The sequence below is a fragment of the Arvicola amphibius genome, chromosome 6 (genome assembly GCF_903992535.2).
Source record: "Arvicola amphibius chromosome 6, mArvAmp1.2, whole genome shotgun sequence".
Lineage (NCBI taxonomy): Eukaryota > Metazoa > Chordata > Mammalia > Rodentia > Cricetidae > Arvicola > Arvicola amphibius.
Window position 1 is genome coordinate 15,415,350 of NC_052052.2, and position 24,974 is coordinate 15,440,323.

The window sequence follows — 24,974 nt, forward strand, 5'->3', positions numbered from 1 at the left end:
AATTATTTTGAAATAGCTTATTTAAATCTTTATCAATTGACTTAAAAAAGTGCTGGGGATTGAAATCAAGGCTTTGCGTGAAGTACGTTGTCTATTACTAAGCTATACCTCGATCCCCTTATTTATTTGAGCAAGTCTCCACCCTCTCTACCCCCATTTCATGTAGCACAGACTGGCCTCAGATATGTGGTTAGGATGGCCTTGAAATTCTGCTACAGTTGCTTTTGTTTTCTCAGTGCTAGGGTTACAGGCATTTGCTACCATGCCCACCTTTTTAATTTGACTTTTGAAGAAGTATAATTCTTGTTTACTGATGGTTCTGAAAACTAAAGTTCAAAACAACTCTGTGTGACATATATATGCATGAATGTGCACTCACAGATAAGTTTTCATTATATAGCCCAGGTTGGCATGGAACTCACGATTCGTTTGCTGAGATGACAGGCATGTACCACTATTTGTGTAAAGTTTAGAGTTGGAAAAGAATGTTGTGATACATGTATATGTATACTAGCTTTCTGGTTTTGAGGGAAGTCTTTCAAGTCAGACTCCTCTCCTTTCTTCTTTCTCTTCATGTTGCCTCAGGGTTATACAGACAGACTTTCCTGGAATTTGTCCCAGGTGTTGGGACTGTAGGTGTGAGCTACCTCACTCAGTGCGTACTTTTCTTACCTATAAAATGGTTGGCTGAAATTAGTTTACTAGAAGACCCTTCATGTCTGACTTTCTCATTTTTCTTGGTTGTTTTGAGTAATATTTGGAGAGTTAATACAAGTTGAAATATTTATTTCAACATTCAAAAACATTTGAATGTTTTTCTTGTTTGGGGAAAAAGGTAGCTATGGTTGAGGTATAGAAGAAATTTTTTTGGAAACTGAGGATGTTGTTCAGTTGTCTTGCATGTACAAAATTTTGACTTCTGTCCCTAGCTCTGAGGCTAGCTGAGGATACGTGAGAGTCTGTCACACTTTTTATTTATTTATTTTTTCAAGATAGGGTTTTACTGTATAACAGCTTGGCTGTCCTGGAACTCACTCTGTAGACCAGGGTAGCCCCTGACTCAGAGATCTCTGTCTCTTCTGTCTGCCAAATGCTGGAATTAAAGGTGGTCATCACTACCTCCTGGCATCGAAATTTTGGGGGGGGAGGAATTCCTAACCAGTATTGCATTTTTAGAATATTTGCATCAGCCCATGTGTTGTATGATGTAGAACCAAACAGGACAATATGCATGCATGTAAATGTGTGCTGTTTTTTAGTATGAGAAGTTTTTGTGTTTGTTAATGTGTACATATATGAGGCCAAAGATCGATGTCAGGTGTCTTCCTCCCCTCTTTCCATCTGTTTTTGTTTTTCGAGACAGGGTTTTTCTCTTGTAACAGCTCTGACTGTCCTGGCGCTCATTTTGTAGACCAAGCTGGTCTTGAACTCACAGAGATCCACCTGCCTCTGTTTCCCTTCCGAGTGCTGGGATTAAAGGTGTGCACCACCATGCCTAGTTTAAGTGTTACAATTTTTTAAGCTATATATAGATAATCTACTACAATTTATGCTAAGGTTATGTAAACTACAACTCCAAGGTAAGCGATTAGACAGGGGAGAGGGGAAGGGGAAGAGAAGGAAAGGGGGGAATGTCTTCCTTTTATGTGTTCTATCTAATCTGGTAGGCAGGCTAATCATTCTGTTGAATTGGCAAGGAAGACCACTAAAATTGAGTAATTCTTTTCTGGTTTCCTGTAGAGTCTCCTCTTCCTTATATCATAGATAAAATGGAGTACTTTAGGGTCAAGTGCATTTAAAATGAAAACAACTTTAATAGTATTTTGGGTTTGTATGAATGTAATAATCTTTTTTCTCACACCATGCCAGTTAATGTGGTAACTTTGACAGCATACTAACCTAATTCTCAAAACTGACCTTAACCTCCAGCACTAGCTGCAAAAGAGTTCGAAGGCTATTCACCTCTTCTCATTTGACTATGGATTTGGTGGTCACCATGGTTTCGTGTTTTGAGTACATATGTCTGAAACTCACCAAATAGGCTAGTATAGCTAGTTAGTAAGCCTTTTTCTACTTCCTTAACTCTGGAATTACAAGTGCACATCAGCTTAAAAAGTTTTTTTTATTCATTCATTTATTTATTCATTCATTCATTTATTCATTGTGTGTGTGTGTCTGTTTGTCTTTGGGATTTCATTGAGTGTCATATCGTATGTGGAGGTCAGAGGAGAACTTGGAAGTTGATTCTTTGCTTCTATGTGTTCTCAGTGTTGAACTCAGGTCATTAGAATTGGTGGCAGTTGTCTTAAGCTGTTGAGCCATCTTGCAGGCCCCAACCTTTGTTTGTGTTAGGTGTGTTCTGGAAACAAACTCAGGTCCTAGTGCTTACAAGCACTAGGCAAGCATTTTAATGACCAAGCCTTTTATCTTTTGAGACAGTCTTGCCTATGTATCTCTGGCTGGTCTGGAATTTATTGTGTAGCCCAGGTTGGCCTCAAATTCAACATTTTCCTACTTCTGCTTCTCAAGTGCTGAGATTATAGTTGTTGTCACCATGTAGTTTCTATGTAATGGGTGAGTTTATATCTCCTGTGACTAGCGATATAGTTTTATATTCTGTGAGTTTTTTATTCATTCAGCACCTTACAGCGTGCCAGTCTAAGTGTTTAAAGTACAGTGGTGTGGGCAGTGCTGTAGGCGCCTATACAGAGGTATTAATGAGCATTTATAAATTGTGATTAAATGTTGTGAAGGGAACTAGTTTTAGAAATATATAGGCCTAACATCCTATCTTTGGGTTTATATTTTTATATTTGACTTAGTGGAATCTCTCTGTATCTTTACATTGATTTATGAGGATAGGCCTATATGTGCCATGCATAGTATGCATGTGGTTGTTAGATGACAACTTGTGAAAGTCAGTTTTCTTCTACCATGTGGGTCCTGTGGATTGAACTCAGGTCATCAGGCTTGGTGGCAGGTATCCTCTTTGGCCAAACCAAAGACTATATTTTCATGTTGAATAAAATGGCAGCTCTAACCAGCAAGAAATTGTGCTCCCCCACCTCCCAGGGATTATGCAGATGGTTTATTTATTTTTCTCAAAGCTGTTAGGAGCATTTGTTCCTTTGTGGCTGAGGGAGATTACTCAGTTGATAAAGTACAAACATGAGGACTTGAGTTCAGTTTCCAGAACCCACATAAAAAAGTTGGTACTTGATGCTTGCTCAGTTTATCTTTTCTACCTGGTGAACACCAGGCCAATGAGAACCCTGTTTCAAAAAAAACATGCTGGATGGCAGCTGCAGAATGACTGTCTGTGGCCTTCACACTTTTGCACACAGTGTCTGTGTACTTATATACAGACACACACACACACACACAGACATACAAAGATTTCATATCTTAATTTTGCAGATGTCAAAATTGGAGGGAGTGCTGAAGAGATGGCTCAGTAGTTAAGAACTCTTGTTCTTGCAAAGGATCTGGCTTCCATTCTAGCTCACAACTGTCTGACTTTTCTGGCCACCAGGAGCACACATGGTAGGTGCACAGGCATACAGATGAACAAAACACTCATACATATAACTTAAACTTTTTTGAGTGTATTTCAAAGTTAAGTACAACAAATTCTTTTTTGTTTTTTGAGACAGGGTTTCTCTATGTAGTCCTGATTGTCTTAGAATGAGCTTTGTAGACCAGGCCGGTCTTGAACTTTGTGAACTTGCTTCTGTCTTCCAAGTGCTGGGATTAAAGGTGTGTGCCACCACTGCCTGGCAAAATTTTAATGCCATAGCCATTTGCAAATCTTTTGTTTCCCTTTTACAGTAAATTCTCAGTGTATTTGTAATTGTGTGTCTGCATGTGCTGTAGTATGCTATTGGAGGTTTGAGGACAACCTTGCATAGCAAGGTTATGTATGAGTCAGGGTTTCTCTTGTTCACTGCAAGCTTCTGCTTCCCACCTACTTGTGGGGCACTCTGGGATTACTGGCAGTTTTACTACTACACCTGACTTTTATGTGGTTCTGGAGATCTGCGCTCAGGTTGTCAAGCTGTCTGGGAAAGTGCTGTGACATCTGAGCTATCTCCCCAGCTCATGTAATTATATTTTGAAATAAATCTTTATGGTTAGAAGAGCTGATATTTTCATTTTAAAAATGTACGTTGAAACTCTTTAAGCTGTGAGTAATAATAGCTAGGCTAACTGGTGCTACCATAGCTGCTGATCATTGTCCAGTTCCTTCTCACATATACTGGGGGTGGTGGAGAAGGGTTGTGCTGCTTGTTATGTTCTGAGTTGCTACAGCCCTGAGGCTGGGTGATGAACCATTGTTTACAGTGTTGTTTGTGTTGCAGTTGATCTTGTATATAATACATGTGTGTTCATTCTACAGCAAGCTTTCACAAAGTTCATATACCACATGGGGCTTGCTCTCATATCTCCTCTCTTTTGTTATTAAAAAAAAAAGGTAATTAAAAAAAAAAGAATATACTGATCTACTTTGGACTTAAAATCAGATCCAAAAACTTAGCAAATGGACCCTTATAACTGCTGCTCTGAGCAATTGCCATTTTTCTTTTTAGAGGTTTTTAGCCGTATCAGTAATGCTAGTTCTCTTCTTTGAGTGGCTAAACTTGTTAAGAGAGAAAGATATGTATATAAGTAGAAGTCAATAGAATAATTGTCTTTAATTTCTTTTTAGGTCAACATCTAATTTGAAATATTAAAAGTGGATACAAAACTATTTCCGCAATGCAGACAATTAAGTGTGTTGTTGTCGGTGATGGTGCTGTTGGTAAAACATGTCTCCTGATATCCTATACAACAAACAAATTTCCATCGGAATATGTACCAACTGTAAGTATAAAGGCTTTCTGATAGTAAAAGGGATGTCCATTGAAAAAATTTTGCCTACCTGCACTGAAATATTTTGTCTATCTTTGCCCTTTAAAAACACATTCAATTTCATTACCTTTATTTACTTTGTGGGGTGTGTGTCTGTATGTACATACCACCTTTGTGCATGTATGGAAGACTGAGGACAACTTGAAGGAGTTCATATGGGCTCTGGGATTGAACTCAGGTTGTCATGTTTGGCAGCAAGTGCCCTCACCAGCTTGGTTATTATACCAGCCCCAGTTTTTGGCTTCTCATAGGTAATTACTTACACTTTAAAATTAAATAGCTGAGGGTGAAGAGATGACTCCACAGTTAAGAGTACTGGCTGCTTTTCTGGAGGACTCAGATTCAATTTCCAGCCACTGCACCTGGCTTGATTAGTGTATTTTGGAATTGATCAAAAAGAGTCTGGAATCTTAGGTTAATCTTCAGAAACATAAATAGGGTTATCAGGTTAACATGTTGATGTTAGCTTCTGTGATGACACAGCTGGTGTAGGACTTAGACTAAAGCTACATTAAGAAAAAAGATGAAGTTTCTTTGAGGGGGTGAGACTTTAAGATGTAATTTGATAGCTGGGTGGTGGTGACACATACCTTTAATCCCAGTATTCAGGAGGCAGAGGCAGACAGGAGGATCTTTGTGAGTTTGAGGCCAGCCTGGTCTACAAAACTAGTTCCAATACAGCCAGGGTCACACAAAAAACTCTGTCTCAAAAAAAAGGGCAATTTGGTAATAAAACTACATTTTTGAGTCTGATTAAAACTACATTTTTAATCAGAAGATATTTTGAAGTTACAGGGGGCTTTTGTAGATCTTGTCTGAAGGTGAGACAGCCACTGGGAAATCTGTGCCTCAGTTTTTACTTGTAAATGTGATTTCCAAGACTTTCATGACTATTTGCTGTGAGCTTCTGGGTGTTTTATATGTTTGTGCATCATTGGGGAAAGAATAGCAGTGGCATAAGTTTTGAAATGGGCCTGCTTAGGTTAATTATGTATCTATGGTGTTTATGTCGGTATGGAAACGGATTTGGTATACAGTGCATATTTATGCCCATCTGTGGACTGAGTTACCATTTAGAGGATAGAGATCAGAGTTGAAGAAATTTATACATCACCTTTTCTTTCATGGGAGAGAAAATTCAGATCCAACTTGCAGATGAGACTTGGTAATAAAGCTTTTCTGATACTCTTTTTCCTCCTGAGGACTGGGTCTCAATTGTGTAGCTTTCCTGGAACTTGCTTTGTAGACCAGACTGGCCTTAAACTCATAGAGATCTGCTTGCTGCCTTTGTCTAATGCTTCCCGATTCTGAACTTCTTCCTTCCTTCCTTCCTTCCTTCCTTCCTTCCTTCCTTCCTTCCTTCCTTCCTTCCTTCCTCCCTCCCTCCCTTCCTTCCTTCCTTCCTTCCTTCCTTCCTTCCTTCCGAGGCAAGGTCTTATTATGTTGTTAATGTTGGTTTCAAGTGACCCTTCTGCCTATACTCCGAAGTGGCTAATCTGGATAGATGTACCTGGCACATTTCTGTTCTCTCTCTCTCTCTCTCTCTCTCTCGAATTATTTATTTATTTATTATGTAATTATGTATACAATATTCTGCCTTGATGTATGCCCGCACACCAGAGGAGGGCGCCAGATCTCAGTACAGATGGTTGTGAGCCACCATTGTGGTTGCTGGGAATTGAACTCGGGACCTCTGGAAGAGCAGCCAGTGCTCTTAACCTCTGAGCCATCTCTCCAACCCCTTTTTTTCTCTCTTTAATTAATTATTTATTTTTTAATTGTGTGTGGATAATGTTCACATGCCTGCAGGTGCCCACAGAGGCCAGAGGTGTTAGATTCCCCTGGAGCTGCAGTTACAGGTGGTTGTGAGCCTCCTCATGTAGATATTGGGAGCTGAACTCAGTCTTCTGAAAGAACAGTACAAATTCTTAACCACTGGGTCATCTCTCCAGCCCAGTTTCAGGTCTGAATTAAAAGGAGCTGTCTGTTAATAGTTTTTTTAGAAATCAGATTGAACATTTTGGAAGCAAAGCACTGTCTTAATTTTTTTAGACTTGAAGGGGAGTATTGAAAATTTTTATTATTTATTTTTGAGACAGTCTTATTTATTTTGAGACAGCCCAGAGTAGCCTCAAATTTCGTAAGTAGGTCAGAGTGACCTTGGCCTCTATCTCCTAAGTGTTGGAATTATGGGGTGTTCTACCATATTGTTTGTTTTTTCCTTTTCCTGTCTTTTTTTCTCATTTATTTATTTTATATATGAGTGCTCTATCTGTGTGTATGCCTTTATGTTAGAAGAAGGCATCAGATCCCATTAGAGATGGTTGTGAGCCACCATGTGGTTGCTGAGAATTGAATCCCAGACCTCTGGAAGAGCAGCCAGTGCTCTTAACCACTAAGCCATTTCTCCAACCCCTTCTTTTTCTTTGTTTTAAGCTGATTTATTTTCATTTAGCCAAGTGTTTTATTCAAAAGTTTCTCAATACCACTAGTTGTCAGAAAGAGTGGATATCACCTTTCTTTTCCTGCCCAACCCCCTTGAAGATAGATGGAAAGGTTCTTTGTAGTGAGAGACCTGGCTTCTGTGATACCACTTAGGATTTTGTGTTTCTCATGTAGTAGTTCATCCCATGACACAGTCTTCCAATTTTTTTTCCCCAAGAACCATCAGCTCATGCAAGGACATAGTTGATGAGATTGGTTACATAAAAAGATTCGAACTAAGGGAAGATGAATTTCCTTCTTGGGAAGGAAATAAGTGACTACGAATTGTACTATCTCACTAACAGTGTTGTATTTCTTTGTTTTAATTTTAGGTTTTTGACAACTATGCAGTTACAGTTATGATTGGTGGAGAGCCATATACTCTTGGACTTTTTGATACTGCAGGTGAAAACTTAATGTCTCACAATATTTTGATCTGTAACTGTAACAGTTGCTACTGCATGTCTTTTGGGCACCATGAAATTAGTATATTAGTAATTCACTTATGTTTTGTTATTAGGGTTATAATGAATGGTTACTGGCATGATGGCACACACCTATAATCCCAGGATTTAGGAGGCAAAGGTAGTCAAATCTCTGAGTTTGAGCCAGTCTAGTCTATGTAGTGAGTTCCAGGACAGCAAGGGCTGTAGAGAGACCCTTGCTCAAAAAATCTACACACACAGAAAGATGGTGGATCCTGGATGGCTAATAGTAGTGAGTGTGGAATGCCCTGGGTGGATGGCATGGTAGAAGATGCAATATAGTCTGAGACTCATTAGGTGAACTCCAGTGGGTTTGGAGACTGGAGAGAGACTAAGGGAATGAGGTCAGAAAACATATCTGCTGATCATTTCATTTTACCCCCTTGTTCAGATCTTATAGTTGGGGACTAGAGGTGTAGCTTAGTTGGTAGCATATTTCTGTACATGCATGAGGCCCTGGGTTCAATCCCCAGCATTACCACGAAAATTGGTTACTACTGTAATCACAGAAGCAGAAGCTTTTCCTGGATAGAAACAGGAGGATCAGAAGCTCAAGGTCATATATAGCAAATTCAAGGCGAGGTAGAATATATAAGACTCTGAAATGAATGATCTTAGTTTCCTAAATATAACTAAGGTTGTAAACTTCATATTTATTTTTATTGTCTGTCTGTCTGTCTATCTATGTATCTATCATCTATTTATTTGGTTTTTCAAGACAGGGTTTCTCTGTGTAGCTCTGGCTGTCCTGGAACTCACTTTGTAGACCACACTGGCCTTGAAATCACAGAGATCCACCTGCATCCACATACTTATGCTTCCCAGTGCTGGAATTAAAGGCATGTGCCGCAACACCTGGCCAGTTGTAAACATTTTAAATCAGTCCTTCAAAATGTGTTTTATTTTATTTAAAACAGTATCTTCACGTAGTCCAGGTTAGTCTTGCATATAAAATCTCCTTGCCTCAACCTCCTGACTTCTGATATTATGCGTATGTTCAGATAAAAAGAGTATAACAATAAAATTTGTTTTGGTAAAATGTTAGGCTTGGTGAATTTTTTTGACCTCTATCATAATATATTTACCTTGTATATGTGTCTATTTTTACATCATCTATATCTGTCTATATCCAGCCAGCCAGCCATTGATTCTTGCCTAGTTCAGTTCATTTTTTTCTGAGGCCTTTCCGGTTTCAGATATTGGCTTTAACATGTGCATGTGGACCAAATTTGGTAGTGTAGTGGGGGGCTGCGGGCAGGGCAGGCCTGCTTTTCGTCCCGCCCGGCTCCCAGCTGCCCTGCTAGCTTATGCCCTGAAATAACAACACACAAACTGTATTCATTTAAACACTGCCTGGCCCATTAGTTTCAGCCTCTTACATCTTGATTAACCCATATCTAATAATCTGTGTAGCACCATGAAGTGGTGCCTTACAGGGAAGATTCTAGCATACATTCATCTTGGGCTGGAGCTTCATTGCGTCTGACCCAGAGAGCAGAGGCATGGTGATTTATTAACTTCCCTTCCCAGCATTCTGTTCTGTCTACTCCGCCCACCTAAGGGCTGGCCAATCAAATGGGCCAGGCAGTTTCTTTATTAACCAGTGAAATCAACTCAAACAGAAGACCCGCCCACATCATGGTATTTATTATGGATAGCGGCTGTCTCCCTAAGAAGATTACTAATACAGAGATTAGTATTCTATTAGGTGGTTTTACTGTGACTGTTACATAATCAGAAGTAGATTTGATTATTTTTTTTAAAAAACCATACCTGTAGCAGTACTCTATTGTTACTACATTATTATTGAGTTACTAACAAAGATCCAAAAACTAAAAAACAAATAATATGCCAATTTTCTTGCTGTGTAAGTTATTGACATATGTAAATAGAATTAACTCAGAAAGTATTGTCCAAACAGCATGTAATATTAAGCCATACCTTTGAGTAGATAACTTGCTTTGTTGCTAATGGCCAGTGTGCTATGAACTGTACTCTTGAAGTGTTGACAGAGCTGTGGCCGCCCCCCCCCCCTTTTGAAATAAGTGTTTTTCTGTGTCATTTTGAGTGGCTTGGATCTTGCTTTGTAGATCAGGCTGGTCTCAAACTTGTGGTTCTTCTGCCTTTGCCTACTGAGTGCTGAGTTTAAATTTTCCCTTTTCTTTATATATGTGAAAACACATGCCGTTGCATGTGTGTATGGAGGTCAAGAGGGTCATTTTGGGGGAGTTGGTTTGCTCCTTTTGCCATCTGTTTCCTAGGGATGGAAATCAGGTTGTTAGGCATGGCAGAGCCTAACTCATGGTACCAACTTTACCTACTGAGTAATCTTGCTAGCTTCACCATTACCTATCTTTGACTTTTTTTTTTTAATTTTGATATCTGGTCTCATGTCATTCAGCCTTTCTACCTCTGTCTCCCTAGTACTGAGATTATAGTCTTTGCCAACCATGCCTGGTTTTAATGTGCTATGGGGGTTCAACCCAGGGCTTTATGTGTGCTAGGTACTCATTACTTTCTAAAGAGCTATAGTCTTAGCCCTTGACCTGCGATTTTAATGCCATGCGGCCATCAGATTTTAGTTGCTAATGTCTCCTAACTTTTTCTTTAGGGCAAGAGGATTATGACAGATTACGACCGCTGAGTTACCCACAAACAGACGTTTTTCTAGTATGTTTTTCAGTGGTTTCTCCATCCTCATTTGAAAATGTGAAAGAAAAGGTCAGTCAGACTCTTTCCCCTTGAAACCTGTACAGATGTTCTGTTGCCCTGTTAGTTTAAGAGGCTTGTGGAGTAACAAGCATTTTAAAACCTTCCTTTCAGTGGGTGCCTGAGATAACTCACCACTGTCCAAAGACTCCTTTCTTGCTTGTTGGGACCCAAATTGATCTCAGAGATGATCCCTCTACTATTGAGAAACTTGCCAAGAACAAACAGAAGCCTATTACTCCAGAGACTGCTGAAAAGCTGGCCCGGGATCTGAAGGCTGTCAAGTATGTGGAATGCTCTGCCCTCACACAGGTAAGGGCTCTGGAACCTTTATCTCTATATAGTTTTTTAAAATTATTATTATTTTTTTAGCATTAGGATAACAAAGGCTCTTTTCCTTTTATTCTTTTTCTCTTAAAAATTTTAAAAAAATGTCTGTGAATGTATACGTGAGTGCAGTTCTGCAGAGTGTGTAAACTGACAACATGACCATTCAAGGCATAACTGAGAGGGAGATTTTTTTGTAGATATGAGGGAGAGTGTAAATAGGCATCTCGATGGATCCAGAGCAGAGAGAGAAAACAGTAGGTAGGCTGGGCATGGCCAGCAGACTGGACTTGGTCACGAGAAGAGAGAGAGAGGGGTAGAATGAGAGAGGAAGAGAAAGATGACCAAGAGAGGACTAGTGAAAATAGCAAAGTTATAAGGGAATGAGAAGCTGAGGGGAGGGAAGCATCTGAGTTGGAGAAGTTTAGGGTAAGGAGTGGGGTGAGAAGAGCCACACACTCTGAAATGTATAGCAGGTGCTTATGATACTGAGGGAACCTGGAGGTCAGCATGTGCTTGCTAAGGAGCACCGGAGGTAGCCATTTGTTCCTTCTGCCTGAGATAAGGAAATGGCTTCTTTGGTAGAGGGATCTGTCAGAATTTGGACCTGATGTTCCCACCTTTTGTTTGTGGTAAATGGCAGTGTAATCTCTTGCAACTGCTTCTTAACTGAAATTAGGACTTTGCTGTCAGGGCCCAAGAAAGCTAGAATGCTGGTTTAAAGGATGGGGGTGGGGAGGATAGGCTGCTTTGGAGTAGTCTAGAATGCTAGTCCAAAGCAGGGGCTCAAGCCTGTTAGAAATTCTGTCAGAGCATCTAGTTTACATTAGCTTTCAATAAGTCCAGGCCTTGCTGGTTCTGAAGGACCACTTGAGGCTGGCATGTTTGGAGTGCTTTGCATTCTACAGTTGTTTGGAAATCTGCAGGGACAGATACAGGACAGGAATAGAAGGTAAAGATAAGGAGCTTAGGGGAGAATCTTTATCTTGGGTATAGACTTGAAACTTGAGGGCTATGGTCCTAGTAGTTGGGGTCAAGGGGTGGTCAGTGGAAGGAGTCTGAAGACCAGGGGAAGGAGAGAGCTCATTCTCAGGGATAGGCAGTAGGCAGGGGCACTTACCTGGAGTCTGTTTTACTTCTAATAGGTGGATCCAAGTCTTTACTTCCTGAACTTACATTAATTTTTTCTTAAAGTTTACAAAAAGATTAAAGGTTTAGCATTACTACTGTTTGTAATCTGCACTGAAGTCCTCATTTTAGAAAAAGCAGTTAACAAATATCTGTAAACCAAAGTTGTTTTCAGTATAGTGAGAAATACTTTTAAGTCTATATTTAGAAAATAACCAAAAGAAAAAAAATGAGCCAGCGACTATAATAGTAGTCAGTGCTCTACCAGGTCTAGATTACTAACTTATCAGAACTCCACTGATTAATGTTAAAATTTCAAATTTTTGAAGTTTTCTTGTTTGTTTTTTTCCTGAGACAGGGTTTTGCTGTGTAGTTTTGGAGCCTGTCCTGTAACTAGCTCTTATAGATCAAGCTGGCCTCTAACTCACAGATCCACTTACGTCTGTCTCCCGAGTGCTAGGATTAAAGGTGTGCACCATCTCCTCCCAGCCTGAAGTCTTTTTTTTTTTAAACTTGAACTTCTTTTATGTATGAGGGTATCAGATCCCCTCAAAACAGACAGCTGTGAGCTGCCATGTGCTGGGAATTGAACCTGGGCCCTCTGAGAGAGCAGCCAGTGCTTTTAACTGGTGAACCATCTTTTCCAGCCCCCAAATTTTTGAAGTCTTTATACAACAATAGTATATCGAAAGGGAAAGACTTCTGCAACATCTCTCATTTTCACATACCCTAAGTCACTTCCTCAAACCTTTACAACTTGCATTTACACACCTTAAATCACTTTTTTAGACCCTCACCACTTACTTAAGCTTTCACATCCTCAGTTTTTTACAGCTTGTACTTATAGGGGTTACAGGTATTGTGAACTGCTGGGAATATGACTTCAGTTCTCTGGGAGAGTTGTAAGCTCTTTTAGCCACTGAGTCTTCTCTTCTGCCCCCCTTTCTTTCTTGAGGTAGTGATTTGCTATGTAGCCCAAACTAACTTTGTACTTGTTTTGTAGCCCAGGCTAGTATGAAATTTGTGACAGTTCTGCCTCAGTCTTCTAAATCTTGGGGTTACAGGATTGTACCACCAAACCTGGCTTTACAGAGGTGGTGTTCAGTGATCGGTAGTCCTCAAAGCTGTCCAGGAAGAATAGGCCTTGCTTCAGTATGATGTTTTGTGAGAGGACTGTGTTTATGGAGAGCCTTGTTAGTCTCTTAAAGGTCTGGCATTACTTCCCTTCCATGTTGTATTCTTACTAAATGATGTGGATAGTTAAGATGGTGTTAGTAAACCTTTGGGTGAGTTCCAGATGTGGGGTCCAGATGAGTGCAGACTTCTAAGTGGTTTGGTTGTTTTTTGGTTTTTCAAGACAGGGTTTCTCTGCAGCTTTAGAGCCTGTCCTAGCTCTTGTAGACCAGGCTGGTCTTGAACTCACAGAGATCCGCCTGCCTCTGCCTCCAAGTGCTGGGATTAAAGGCGTGCACCATCACCGCCAGGCTTTTTTTTTTTTTTTTTTTTTTAAAGACAAGGTTTCTTGTAGCTTTGGTACCTGTCCTGGAACTAGTTCTTGTAGACCAGGCTGGCCTCAAACTCACAGAAATCTGCCTGCTTCTGCCTCCCGAGTGCTGGGATTAGCCACCACTGCCTGGCTGAGTGTTGTTTTTTTTTTTTTTTTTTTTTTTGGTTTGATATGGGTTTTTGTTTTGTTTTGTTTTTAGATGCAAAAATTTTCTTTTCTTGCTAGTTCTGACAAATTATATCACACAATTCCTAGGGTAATTCACCTGGGATAGACAATAATTGGTACTTTTGAGTCACAGGAGGCTACTGTGTGGGCTACTTTTGCCTTAGTCCTCGATCATACATTATATATTATCTTCAGTTCTGTGTTTTTTCCCCCAAGATTTATTTATCTATTTTATGTATACAGGTGTTTTGTCTGCATGTACATCTCACACCAGAGAAAGGCATGTGATCCCATGGCACTATAGTTAAAGATGGCTGTGAGCTGCCTTGTGGGTGCTGGGAATTGGTCTCAGGATCTCTGGAAGAGCAGCCAGTGCTCTTAACCACTGAGCCATCTCTCCAGCCCCCAGTCCTGTGTTTTTAAGGGTATTATTTCCCTTTTGGAATTTTCCTCTTGACATTTCTGAATGATGTGACTGGAAGTGCTCTTGGAGCTGAGTTCAGGGAGTTTAACATGTTTGTGACTTAAGTCTTCTGGGGCTTTATAGCACTGTGTCTTAGTTCCTTCTCCTCTTGCTCTAGCAAAATACCCCCAACCAAAGCAGCATACAGGAGAAAGGTTTCTTCTGGCTTACAGTGTAAAGTTCAATCCATCTTGGTGGAAACCAAGGTGCTGGAGCTTAAGCGGCTGCTCACACTCATCTAGTCAAGAGACAGAACAAATGAACGTGCTAGTTAGTGCTCAACTTGCTTTGTTCTTACCCAGTCCCAACTCTTCTGCCCAGGGAATGGTTCCACCCACATTTAAGAAGGTTCTGCCAATATCAGTTAATGTAATCAAGTTCATCCTCCACAACCATACTCAGAGGCCTTTTCCCAGGTGTATCTGGATTCTGTTAAGTTTATAGTTACTAGCCATACGTTGTTTTGAGTACGATTCTAGGAACAAAGGAAAGAAGTTGGAAATAATTAGCATTGGACTCACTGATCTACATACCTAATTAAAATAGAGGTCACTAATATGTTAAATCCAATTATATTTATTTTTTATTTATTTTATTATTTTATATTTATTTTACTTTTCAGTTATTGTTCATTTTTTCATATGTTAGGTTCTTGATCCAATGTATGTCAGTGATATATGTATAATTATACATAGTGAGATTTTTATGAGGTATTTAGTGTATGTAGGATCAGATGCATAATTTAAACTCCTAGTTTTTTGCTTTGTTGTGTATGAAAGCTTTTGTACTTAACCAGATTTCTGTAGGATAACTTAAGGCACAGTTTCTTAGTTTCACATCCCCTAGCCCAGTTTAGCAGTTGCTCTCATTGTAGAAGCAAGTATTTAAAAATTCACAAGAACTTAACCTTTTCACATAGCACAGACTGAGACAATAACCAAATAGTGTTCTAGTACTATCCCTTGAGAAATATGGCAGGATAGAGAACTAGTTCCAGGGCTGTTACACAGAGAAACCTTGTCTTGAAAAACTGAACCAAACCACCAAACAACAACAACAAAAACAACAAAAAATTATTTTTTTGAGACAATTTTCAGTCTGTAGCCCAGCTAAGAGTCTCCTTCCTGAGTGTTGGGATTAAATCACCTCACCTGGCTAGTTCCTTCTTCAGTGGGTTATATACCCTATTTCTAGCAGTCCTCTTCCTCTGTTTATAGTCCTTGCAAAGTATTTCCCTCCTACTCTCTCATTTCTTCTTATTTGCCTGTGAGTGTTTATACAGATATATGGACAGATTACAGAGGTACTTTAGTGTTCACATAATATTTCTGCTGGGGAAAAAGGATGTAAAAGAAGAAAACTTTTAAATCTCAATTTTTGATTGCTCTCATTTATTTTGTATCAGATGGATCGTGTGGGTATGGTTCCTTTGGGGGTATGTAGGGTATAAGGAGGGCAATGCCTGGGGTAGTCCAGTGGATGACACCACTGGGGCTATCTATGTTCTGGAAGTTTTGAGACATTTTCTACTTAAGATCAAACTGACCTAAAAAACATGTGAAACTGCTCTGGGTGGTAAACCTGTGACCTCAAGGGTAGGTGAGTTGTCTGGGCTTGAGAAGTCCTCTGCTGCCAATTGTAGTATCCTTGGAGTTTCTGGCAGAGCTGTAAGTGTATTTGTAGTCTAGTCCCTTTAGATGTGAGGATGTTCTGTTTTCATTCCATGCTACATGCGCTGGACCCATGCAGACAATCTGAAAGCATTGAATTGCTTGCTGACCATCATTCTGAGACCCCATTCTTTGTTTCCTTATGACCTGGGTGGTGGTTCCTTGCTCTAATAACATTGCTGAGTACATGAAGTGCATGCTGTTTCTGGGGTAGATTCTTTATAAATTCCTATAGTTGCTGCTAATGTTGCACAGGGATCCTAGTGCCTGGGAAACTGACTTGCTAAATCTCGATTTATCCCATCGAAACATGTAGCATGCCTGTTAGTTGCTGTTTGTGTCCTTCAGTTATTCAGGGCTGAATTCACAAAAGCCTGGAATTCTAATAGGTTTATTTCCAAAATATGTCGTCAGCATTAGTAGTAATGTTGGGGGAATCTTGCATTTTCTAACACATCTATCTTGTGTTTACATAGCTATTTTTTTTTCTTTTTGGGATTTTATACCAAAATGTAGTACTAGATTTCAGTATGTGATTCTTTAGACGTTAATATACTGCATTTTTCATTAGTTTTTTTTCTTGCTTAGTTAACTTTTTTGAGGTGAAATTTCTGTCCAGTTATCTACCCTCTCAGTATTCTCTCACTTACGAATGAGCATTCTAGTGTCTCCTTTCCTTGAGCATGTTGCTTCTGTGAATTCAGCTCTTTTAACCCAGACTGCTGTTATATCTGCTAGTCTCTAATCCTCTAACCTGGCTGCTATTCTCTCTCCTCCCCTCTGTCTTGTAGAGAGGTCTGAAGAATGTGTTTGATGAGGCTATCCTAGCTGCCCTCGAGCCTCCGGAAACTCAACCCAAAAGGAAGTGCTGTATATTCTAAACTGTTTTCTCCTTCCCCTCTTTGCTGCTGCTTCCTGTCCCACTACTGTAGAAAGATCATTTAAAACAAAGGAATAAAACCATCCTGTTTGAAAGCCTCTGCGTCTTCTTACTCAACACATTAGCGCAAACTCTGTATTCGTTTTTGATCATGAATGCAAAATCTTAGAATATTTTTTGTGATCAGTTGTCACATTAGACTTGTTTAATTTTCTGCTGCTTGAGTTGCCTGATGCTCAGAGCTTTTGTTTTGAATTATTACTGCAAAAAGGAATGTGGTCTGGCATTAAGAATGATGTCTTGGAGAAAATAAGAGTTTTAACACTTCTAGATGTTAGTTCTAGATGGAGAAAGTATTGCTAAACATCGTTTTACTCAGTAATTACTGATTGTTAATTGTAATTGCATGACAAACTATGAAAAGGTCGACTTGCTAGTAGAGTGTATTGGGGAAGGGAGGATTTTCCTATGGTTTTTCTGTGTGCAGTGAAACATTGTGCTGCTCTTGCTTTGGCTGTTTGTGCTGTAGGTGGTGTTTGTCATTCTGGGATGGGGAAGGTATTCATGTATCTGCTACTGCTTTATGAGTTTATTGTTGTTATACATTATCTCCTAAGCCTAGCATCCATTTAACAATTAACTTAAGGTTTGCTGATGTTGAAATGTATAGCTACTGCCTTTATATTTTCCTGCTTTTGATTTTATTGTTGTGAGGGAAACATACAATTGTGGTTATCTTTACATTTTGAAATTAAAAATATACAATTGTTTGTATAAATGCCTGGTGAAGCCTTATTCCTATTACATTGACTGGCTCTAACTTCACTTTTCTATCAGGTACTCACCTCTGTCTGCTTCCTTGAATCTCCTTGGCTCTGTCTAATTAATTAGTGGAATAAAGGGAGTTCAGAGTGAATATATTTATAGCTGCCATACCCTTGTTGCCTACCCCCTGCCTTCTATATAACATGGATGCCACTGCCCAAATGTATTCTCTGTTTACATGCTGCTGCTCCATTTGAATGCAGAGCTGTTTTCCTTGTTCCTACATACACTATTCTAGCATTACATCACAAAACTCATCGAATGATCCTATGATATGTGCTTGTTTGCTTCTTGTGATATATGTGTGTGCTTGTGCATGTGTGTGTGTGTGTGTGTGTGTGTGTGTGTGTGTATGTGTATATTTGCAAAACTTACCTCAGAGAACTACTCACAAGTATCTGCTCCTGTGCCAGCATTGCTGAATCTCTCCTGTACCCTGAAGAGACAGTTGGGTGAGGCAAGATTGTTAGGTCAAGTTGTAGGGTTATTAATGTTTCTTTGTTTGCCCACTGTCTTTGGGGCTTAACTGTTGTAAACATGAACTCCAGCTCTGTTGTTATACTGAAAATCAGATTGCCCATTTTTTTCTTTCTTACCCCTTTTCAGAAAGGCCTAAAGAATGTGTTTGATGAAGCAATATTGGCTGCCCTGGAGCCTCCAGAACCGAAGAAGAGCCGCAGGTGTGTGCTGCTATGAACGTCTCTCCAGAGCCCTTTCTGCACAGCTGGTGTTGTCATCATACTAAAAGCAATGTTTAAATCAAACTAAAGATTAAAAATTAAAATTCGTTTCTGCAATAATGACAGATGCCCTGCACCTACCTACATGCATTCATGTGAGATAAGGCCCATTGGTATGCTCCCTGCCCTTCCAGTAACAGTTAATTTTGAATAATTGTGTATTGTCTGAAAAGTGATGAGTGCTAGTTTTTGTTTCCTTGTTTTAAAAAACAACAACAAAATCCCCACCCACTTTTTTTTTTTTTTTTTTAAAGCAAGGCATGCTTGTGATGACTTTGTAACAGACTAATTCAAATTGTCAAAGCTGCTCCCTGGTTCCATTTTGGAGAGTAATCTGGGGCATTTTGTGTTTCCCTACCCCCAGCCCTTCTCTCCTTTTGGGGTGTGTGTGGGGTTGTTTCTTAGTCTTGTTTTTTAAAAATTTGTTAGCCAGTGGACAGCCCTTAGGGAGGAGGACAGATTATTTCCACATTCCACTCCCCAGGTGTAGTTTAGCAAATGTGTCCCCACCTGGTGCTCTTAGGAAGGAGTGTAGAAATGCCTCGTTTAATAACATGCTCCTTCTTGAAAGTTGCCTTTTCTCTCTACCCTTGAGTGGATCTAGTCTTTGATGAAACTCATGAAGGTGGATGGAAGCTGTCTTACCCCTCTTTCTAGGATGCACTCTGTATGTGACTGTGACTTTCAAGGGTATTTGTTTTCCATTTGCTGATTTGGGGAGGGGGGATAATTTCTAACTCTTTCATTGATTAAAAAAAAAAAAAAGTATTGAACCTTTTGAAATACACCAAATGGATTGAGTTCCTAATTAAAGAAAGTTCTTTTGCCCCTGTCATTTTCTTATATGCTTAGTATTTTATAACTCACTGTAGTTTTCCTAGATTCAGCTTAAGACCTGGTACATAGGCATCCTTAAGGGATGGTGCTAGAAGACAATGGTTACTGATGCTTGCCATCTCCTTTCAGGTGATGATGAGGTTACAGGCCATTTAAGAAGCTTCATTAAGAAGCTGTGAGCATGTGGGGAGGGGAGCATACTTAACCAACATGGGGACCAGTCAGGGCTATCCCCTTTTTTTCTTCCATGCCTGTGAGGAACTTTTGAACCACGGACTGAAGCTCTCTCATTCAAGAAAAATGTCAAGAGTCTCACGAATTGTCATAAGTGTTAATAGATTTTATCAGATTATTTTGTTTGCAGGTTCTAGTCTTAAAAAAATGTTTAGGTAATCTTCTACTTTCCCAGTCCTAATCTTGTGGATTCGTCAGTGCTGAACCAATGCTTCCTTGTGTCTCAGTTCTTTGTAGATGAATTCTTTTCAGATGTATTAAACAAACAAAACCCTTCACAAGCCAGCCTGAAGGTCGTTGTTTTCCCTTCGTCTCTTTACTTTTCAGGTATTTAGAACTGAGGACATGACTACTACATGACATCAGTATCTAACAAATTTTGGGATAAAATTTTAAAACTTTTTTTTTGTTTTCTGGCAGTAAGCTTGTGTTGTTGTCCATATGTTCAGGTTTATGTCTTTCCTCCTAAATTTGAAAGCTAGCTCAGAAATTTCTTACTTTGTATGCTGAGTAGGTCAGAGCAGTTATTAGTGCAGATGTATTTATGAAGCTCCCGTCTCATGTTGTTGGAAGGCAACATTAGCATACTCCTATAGTACACTGAGAAAGTAGACCCCTTGTCCCAGCCTGTCTGCATTGGTGACTTTCAAATTTGAATACTTAAAAAAAGTGCAGTTTGCATAGCAAAATCTACAAATAGTTCCCAGGCATTTCTAAAAAGCACCCAAGTTTGAGATCCAAGGTAGTCAGTCGTTCCTCTCACATTACAAAATTTTGTTTTGTCAATATGATTCATTTTCTTTGATCAGCAAGAATGATATATTTACTTAATTGCATTATACCAATGTGTTTGAGAAGCTTCAAACTTAGTCTAGTTCAGTGTAGGCTCACTTTTCCATAGGGATTTAAGTTTGGCATGATTGTATTGTTAGAACTAAGCAGGGCTGGGTAGGAAGGAGTTTGAAAGAAGCACAGTCAAGCTCTACTGGTTTTTGTTTTTAATTACAATTTTAGTATTTTGTGAGTGTTTGTATGAGCATGCCATGGCACATGTGCTTGTTTCTCCTTCAGCAGGTGGAACCTATGACCAACCTCAGGTTGTCAGGTTTGGCACTAAGTACCTTAAACAGTTGAGCCTTGAGCTGCTATCTTGTTGGCTCCTTGCTTTACATGTTTTAACCAGTGCATCTTGCTTTTTGACCATTCTAGGGAGAGGCAACTGGATCTTGCCATGATATTTTGGAGAGCAGAGATGTGTGTCCCAACATCTTAGTGGCTCTATGCCTGTCTTAGAACAGTGCTTAGCCCAACATTTGGCTGAGAATAGTTATTGAATTAAGCACATGATTTTAAGAGTGAATACATAAAAGCAGGCCATGTTATCATCTCAGCATTTTTTTTTTTTCCTGGTTTCCTTTTTTGAGACAGGGTATTGCTATATGGACCCAGCTGTCCTGGAACTTGCTATATAGACCAGGCTGTCATTGGTCTCAGAGATATATAATGAGATCCATCTGTCTCTGACTCCCGGGTGTTGAGATTAAAGGTGTATACCATCACTCTTGGCAGTGATGGTGTATTTATACACAAGAAGAAGGGTGACTGGTAATTGAAGTTAAGTTTAAATATTTTTCATTCTTACTACTTCTTCGTAGCAGAAGACCTACATGGGTAGCAAATGGATGGAGGTAATGTGGTTTTTTACTTAAATACTGTTTTCTTTGACTCAAGAAATTTGCTTATAGTCTTGACTTGTTAGGTTAGTGATACTGCTCTGTAGTGTGTGTGGGTTAGACTCAGGTGTTTTCAACCCTAAAGACAATTTAAATTTGTGTGTGTGTGTGTGTGTGTGTGTGTCTGACTGTGTCTGTCTCTGTAGGGCTATACGTGCAGAGTGCAGATACCTCTTTAGGCCAGAAGAGGGCATTAGATTCCCTGGAGCTAGGGTTACAGGTAGTTATGAGCTACCTAACACGGGCTTAGGGAATTGAACTCTGTTCTTCTGTAAGAACAGTACTCTGTTTTAACCACTGAGTCACCTTTCCAGCCAATGCTCAATCTTTTGACAGTATGGCTTGATCATCTACAAATATGTTGGCCAAATTCATAGATACCCTGGGATACATATTAGCAGACTTAGCTTGTTGTAGAGTTTACAATATTAACACATCACTGGTGTTCTAAAGAGCAGGTTACTAGGGCTGGGGATGTAGTTCGATTGGAGTGCTTACTTTGTATGCATGAAACCCTGTTTTCTATCTCCATCATGGGAGGTAGAGGTCAGAAGATGTGTTCAAGGTCATCTTCACCTATCTATAGCGAGTTCCAGGTTAGCCTGGGTTACTTGAGACATCTCAAAAACAAATATTCTGTATACGGTGGCCCTACTTAAAGATTGAAAATTAAGAATGATAGCACATGCCTGTAATCTAAGCACCTGGGAGGTAGAGGCAGGAGGATCAGAAGTTCAGGATCATCCTTGGTTATATATGAAGTTGAGGGCAACATTTGGGCAACATGAGGCTGTGAGGTCTCACTCCTGCCCGGACTACACCTTAAGCCTCCCATACCCAAATAAATAAACAAAAAACAATTTGAAATTTGATCCTTGCTGGTCCTGGCTTTCAGATGGAAGTCTGACATAAATTGGAAAGGTACCATCTTGGTAATGACAACTGTAATCTTTCAGGAATGAAAAACTATCCCTGAGTAGGAGGAAAAGGGCTTCCAATCACAATCTCTGTTAGCTTTTCTTGTTCTCTGTAAATCATTCCCTGTGTCCACCAACTTCAGAGCATAATGACAGAATTACACAGAGAAACTGAAGACCTCACCAAGTGTGTTCTTTTCTTGCCACTACCATTTGAGGTGTTGCTGTGAGTTTCTTAGAAGTGCCCTCACCTCTTGCTAAAGCCTCAATTTAGTAGCCATGCCATGATAGTGTGCTGTAAACCACAAGAACAGTGGATAACTGTAGTATTTCCTTTCTTGAGTTGGATCATTTGCACACACCTCCAGTTTCAGGTTGTACTCAGTTGGGCTCTGTATTTCTTATTCCAGAACCTAGCTCTAGAGAGCAGTGACTACCTATGAATGACTTCTCATGGGCTGCATGTGGGAGTGGAGGGGGCCACATTTAAGAACATTGAAATGTTCTCATTCTGTTGCTTGGAGGATGGCATGAGCCAAACCAGCTCAAAAAGTGCTATGATTCATTCTTAGCCGTCATTGGTAAATTTAATAACGAGTATATTTAAAAGCACTTCATGAAAGCTTGGTGTAATGGTGCATACCTTTAATCCTACCACCCAGGAGACTTTCTCTGTATGAGGCCAGCCTGGTCTACACAGAGTTTCAGGACAGCCAGGGCTATATAGACTTTGTCTTTAAAAAAATGAAAAACACTTAATACACTGGAGAATATAACAGAGAATCAAGTAGCTAACACCTGCCATCCAGTTGGAAGTTTCTTTCCCTTATGGTTTTGACAGCTGCCCCTTCTTGAATAACTGTGTGGTCACATCCTACTTTGAACTGCTCCCAAGACAGTCAAAGGCTTGACTGTGTGCATACCATGACACATTCATTTCCCAGTATTAGTGAGGATGTGTCTCGTGGGGAACTGGAGATACTAGAGAAGAGTGTCAAGTGGTGCCTATGTAAGCAGGCAGGGTAAAGATCTCAGTTCCCAGTAGGTTGCTCTGTTCACTCTTTGCTGTACATGTGCTTCAGTACCCATAGGACTCTGGAGGCCATAATTGTTATGTGGCACCCTATCAACCTGCCATAAGACTTTGAAAGACAAAAAACCAAATTTTTGCCAGGTGGTGGTGGTACATGCCTTTAATCCCAGCACTCGGGAGGAGGAGGCTGGCGGATCTCTTGAGTTCGAGGCCAGCCTGACAGACTCCAAAGCTACAGAAAAACCCTGTCTCGAACCTCCCTCCTCCCCCCAAAAAGACATTGGGTAACTAGCAGTATTTTTCTCTTTCTTTTTTTGAAACAAGGTTTTCATTATATAGTTCTGGCTGGCCTGGAACTTGCTTTGTAGACCAGGCTGGCTTTAACTCAAGAAATCTGCCTTCTGCTTCCCAAGTACTGAGATTAAAGATGTGCACAACCACATTCAACTTTTCATTATATTTTTATGTGTTTGTGTGTTTTACCTACACGTGTTTTTGCACCACCTGCACGTGCCTGGGGAGGCCAGAAGAGGGGGTCAGATCCCCTGCGACTGGAGGAAAGGGTGATTGTGCACCACCATGTGGGTGATGGGAAATGAACCTGGGTTTCCTGGAGGGGTAGCTAGTGCTGAGCAGTGCTCTACCTTGCTGAAGTGGTTTGTTACTTTGTCAAATTTAGGTAGGAGAATTTAAAACAAGCTAAGACAGCTGGGTGGGCAAACAAATAGTTTTGTGGTCCTTTCATAGTCCTTGTGTTTTGTAATCACAAAATTGAGAGTTGTTCATATAATCCCTTAATTCTGTGTGGTGAAGAAAATGAGGCAATTTAGACATCTTTTTCCTACACAGCTGTATGAAAGCTGGGCCCACATCCCTGGCTTTCACTTAAAAGTGTTTGCCTACAATTTATTAGCCCCAGGTTTGAGTGATAAGGCCCCATCCTAGCACTGAGCACTGCTTTCCATCTCTGCTTTTTTTTTCTAGACTTTTTTTCTACTATCTTGGTGCCTTTGGGTAATGTGGTCAGTAGTGCTAGCTATTGACAGAATTGTTAAACTTTGTGACAGTGGATACTATTAAAGGTATATTAGCGTCTTGGGTTGCAGGAAGAGTGAAATATATGTCTAAAGGGGAGGCTTAAAATAATTGTGCAGATTAGTGAGGCCAGGCTATAAAGAAAGCTCTGTAGCTTGTGGTGTCATGGTGTTCTCATTGTAATCTTTTTCGGAAGTAAAAGGGACAGGTTTTGAAGATAAAGGTGAGTGTAGTACTCTGTTACCTATTAGAATACACATCAGAAACATCCCTGGCTGCTCTGTCACATTCTGTCTAGCAGCGTTCTCTGAACTCTGGGCCCTGGCCACAGTCTGCTCTCTGTAGGAATCATTGACCCACAGGCAGACTAGTATCCCTTGTAATAAAGCTATTGTGTTGATCCTGTTGAGCTGCTGTCTGACTTCTGAGTTCCTGGCCTGGGCTCTTTGCTTATTCTGCTACTTTTACTGGCGTATACCATCAGGTACCAGGAGCCTCAACATGCTAATCTTAGCTACTCACCCCCAGTATACCAAGTAAAAGGTGTGAATAGTGCCAATAGCCAAGTTAGGAGATTTAGCTAGCAAGGCCATGTTGGTGAGTACTGAAAAAGGGATATATTGACTTGAAGTCCATCTTTGGGGGTAATGACTTAAGCTTTATAAAATAGAGGAAGAATTGGGCAGGGTCTAGAGGCGTGTATAATTAAACCATGATCAAGGTGTGGTCTGTTTGGTCAGTGAATCAGCTCAGGTTCTGCAGGGTGATTTGGTGAAATTACTGCTTGTGGCTCTATTCTGGTTCCCAGGAGATTACAGCTACTGCTGAGAGTGAGGTCATCTGGTGTGATCTGTTTGGGGGCTTTGATGGTCTGAATCCAAGGTAACTGCA

General features: G+C 40.1%; 1 protein-coding gene across 3 annotated transcripts in view; it reads left to right on the forward strand.

Annotated features, from left to right (window-relative positions):
- The window catches only part of Cdc42 (cell division cycle 42), a 38,201-nt gene extending 18,555 nt beyond the window's left edge, over positions 1–19,646 (forward strand). For 2 of the 3 annotated variants that reach the window (XM_038333216.1, XM_038333217.1), the window contains exons 2-6: positions 4,706–4,860; positions 7,725–7,797; positions 10,489–10,598; positions 10,701–10,898; positions 18,161–19,646. In XM_038333216.1, the coding sequence (XP_038189144.1) occupies positions 4,756–4,860; positions 7,725–7,797; positions 10,489–10,598; positions 10,701–10,898; positions 18,161–18,250 (576 nt within the window). In that variant the 5' untranslated portion in view covers positions 4,706–4,755 and the 3' untranslated portion in view covers positions 18,251–19,646. Of the gene's footprint in view, positions 1–3,439; positions 3,544–4,705; positions 4,861–7,724; positions 7,798–10,488; positions 10,599–10,700; positions 10,899–18,160 lie in introns of those variants that run through there. The other variant, XM_038333218.1, reaches the window with a different exon arrangement.
- The last annotated feature ends 5,328 nt before the right edge of the window (positions 19,647–24,974 follow it).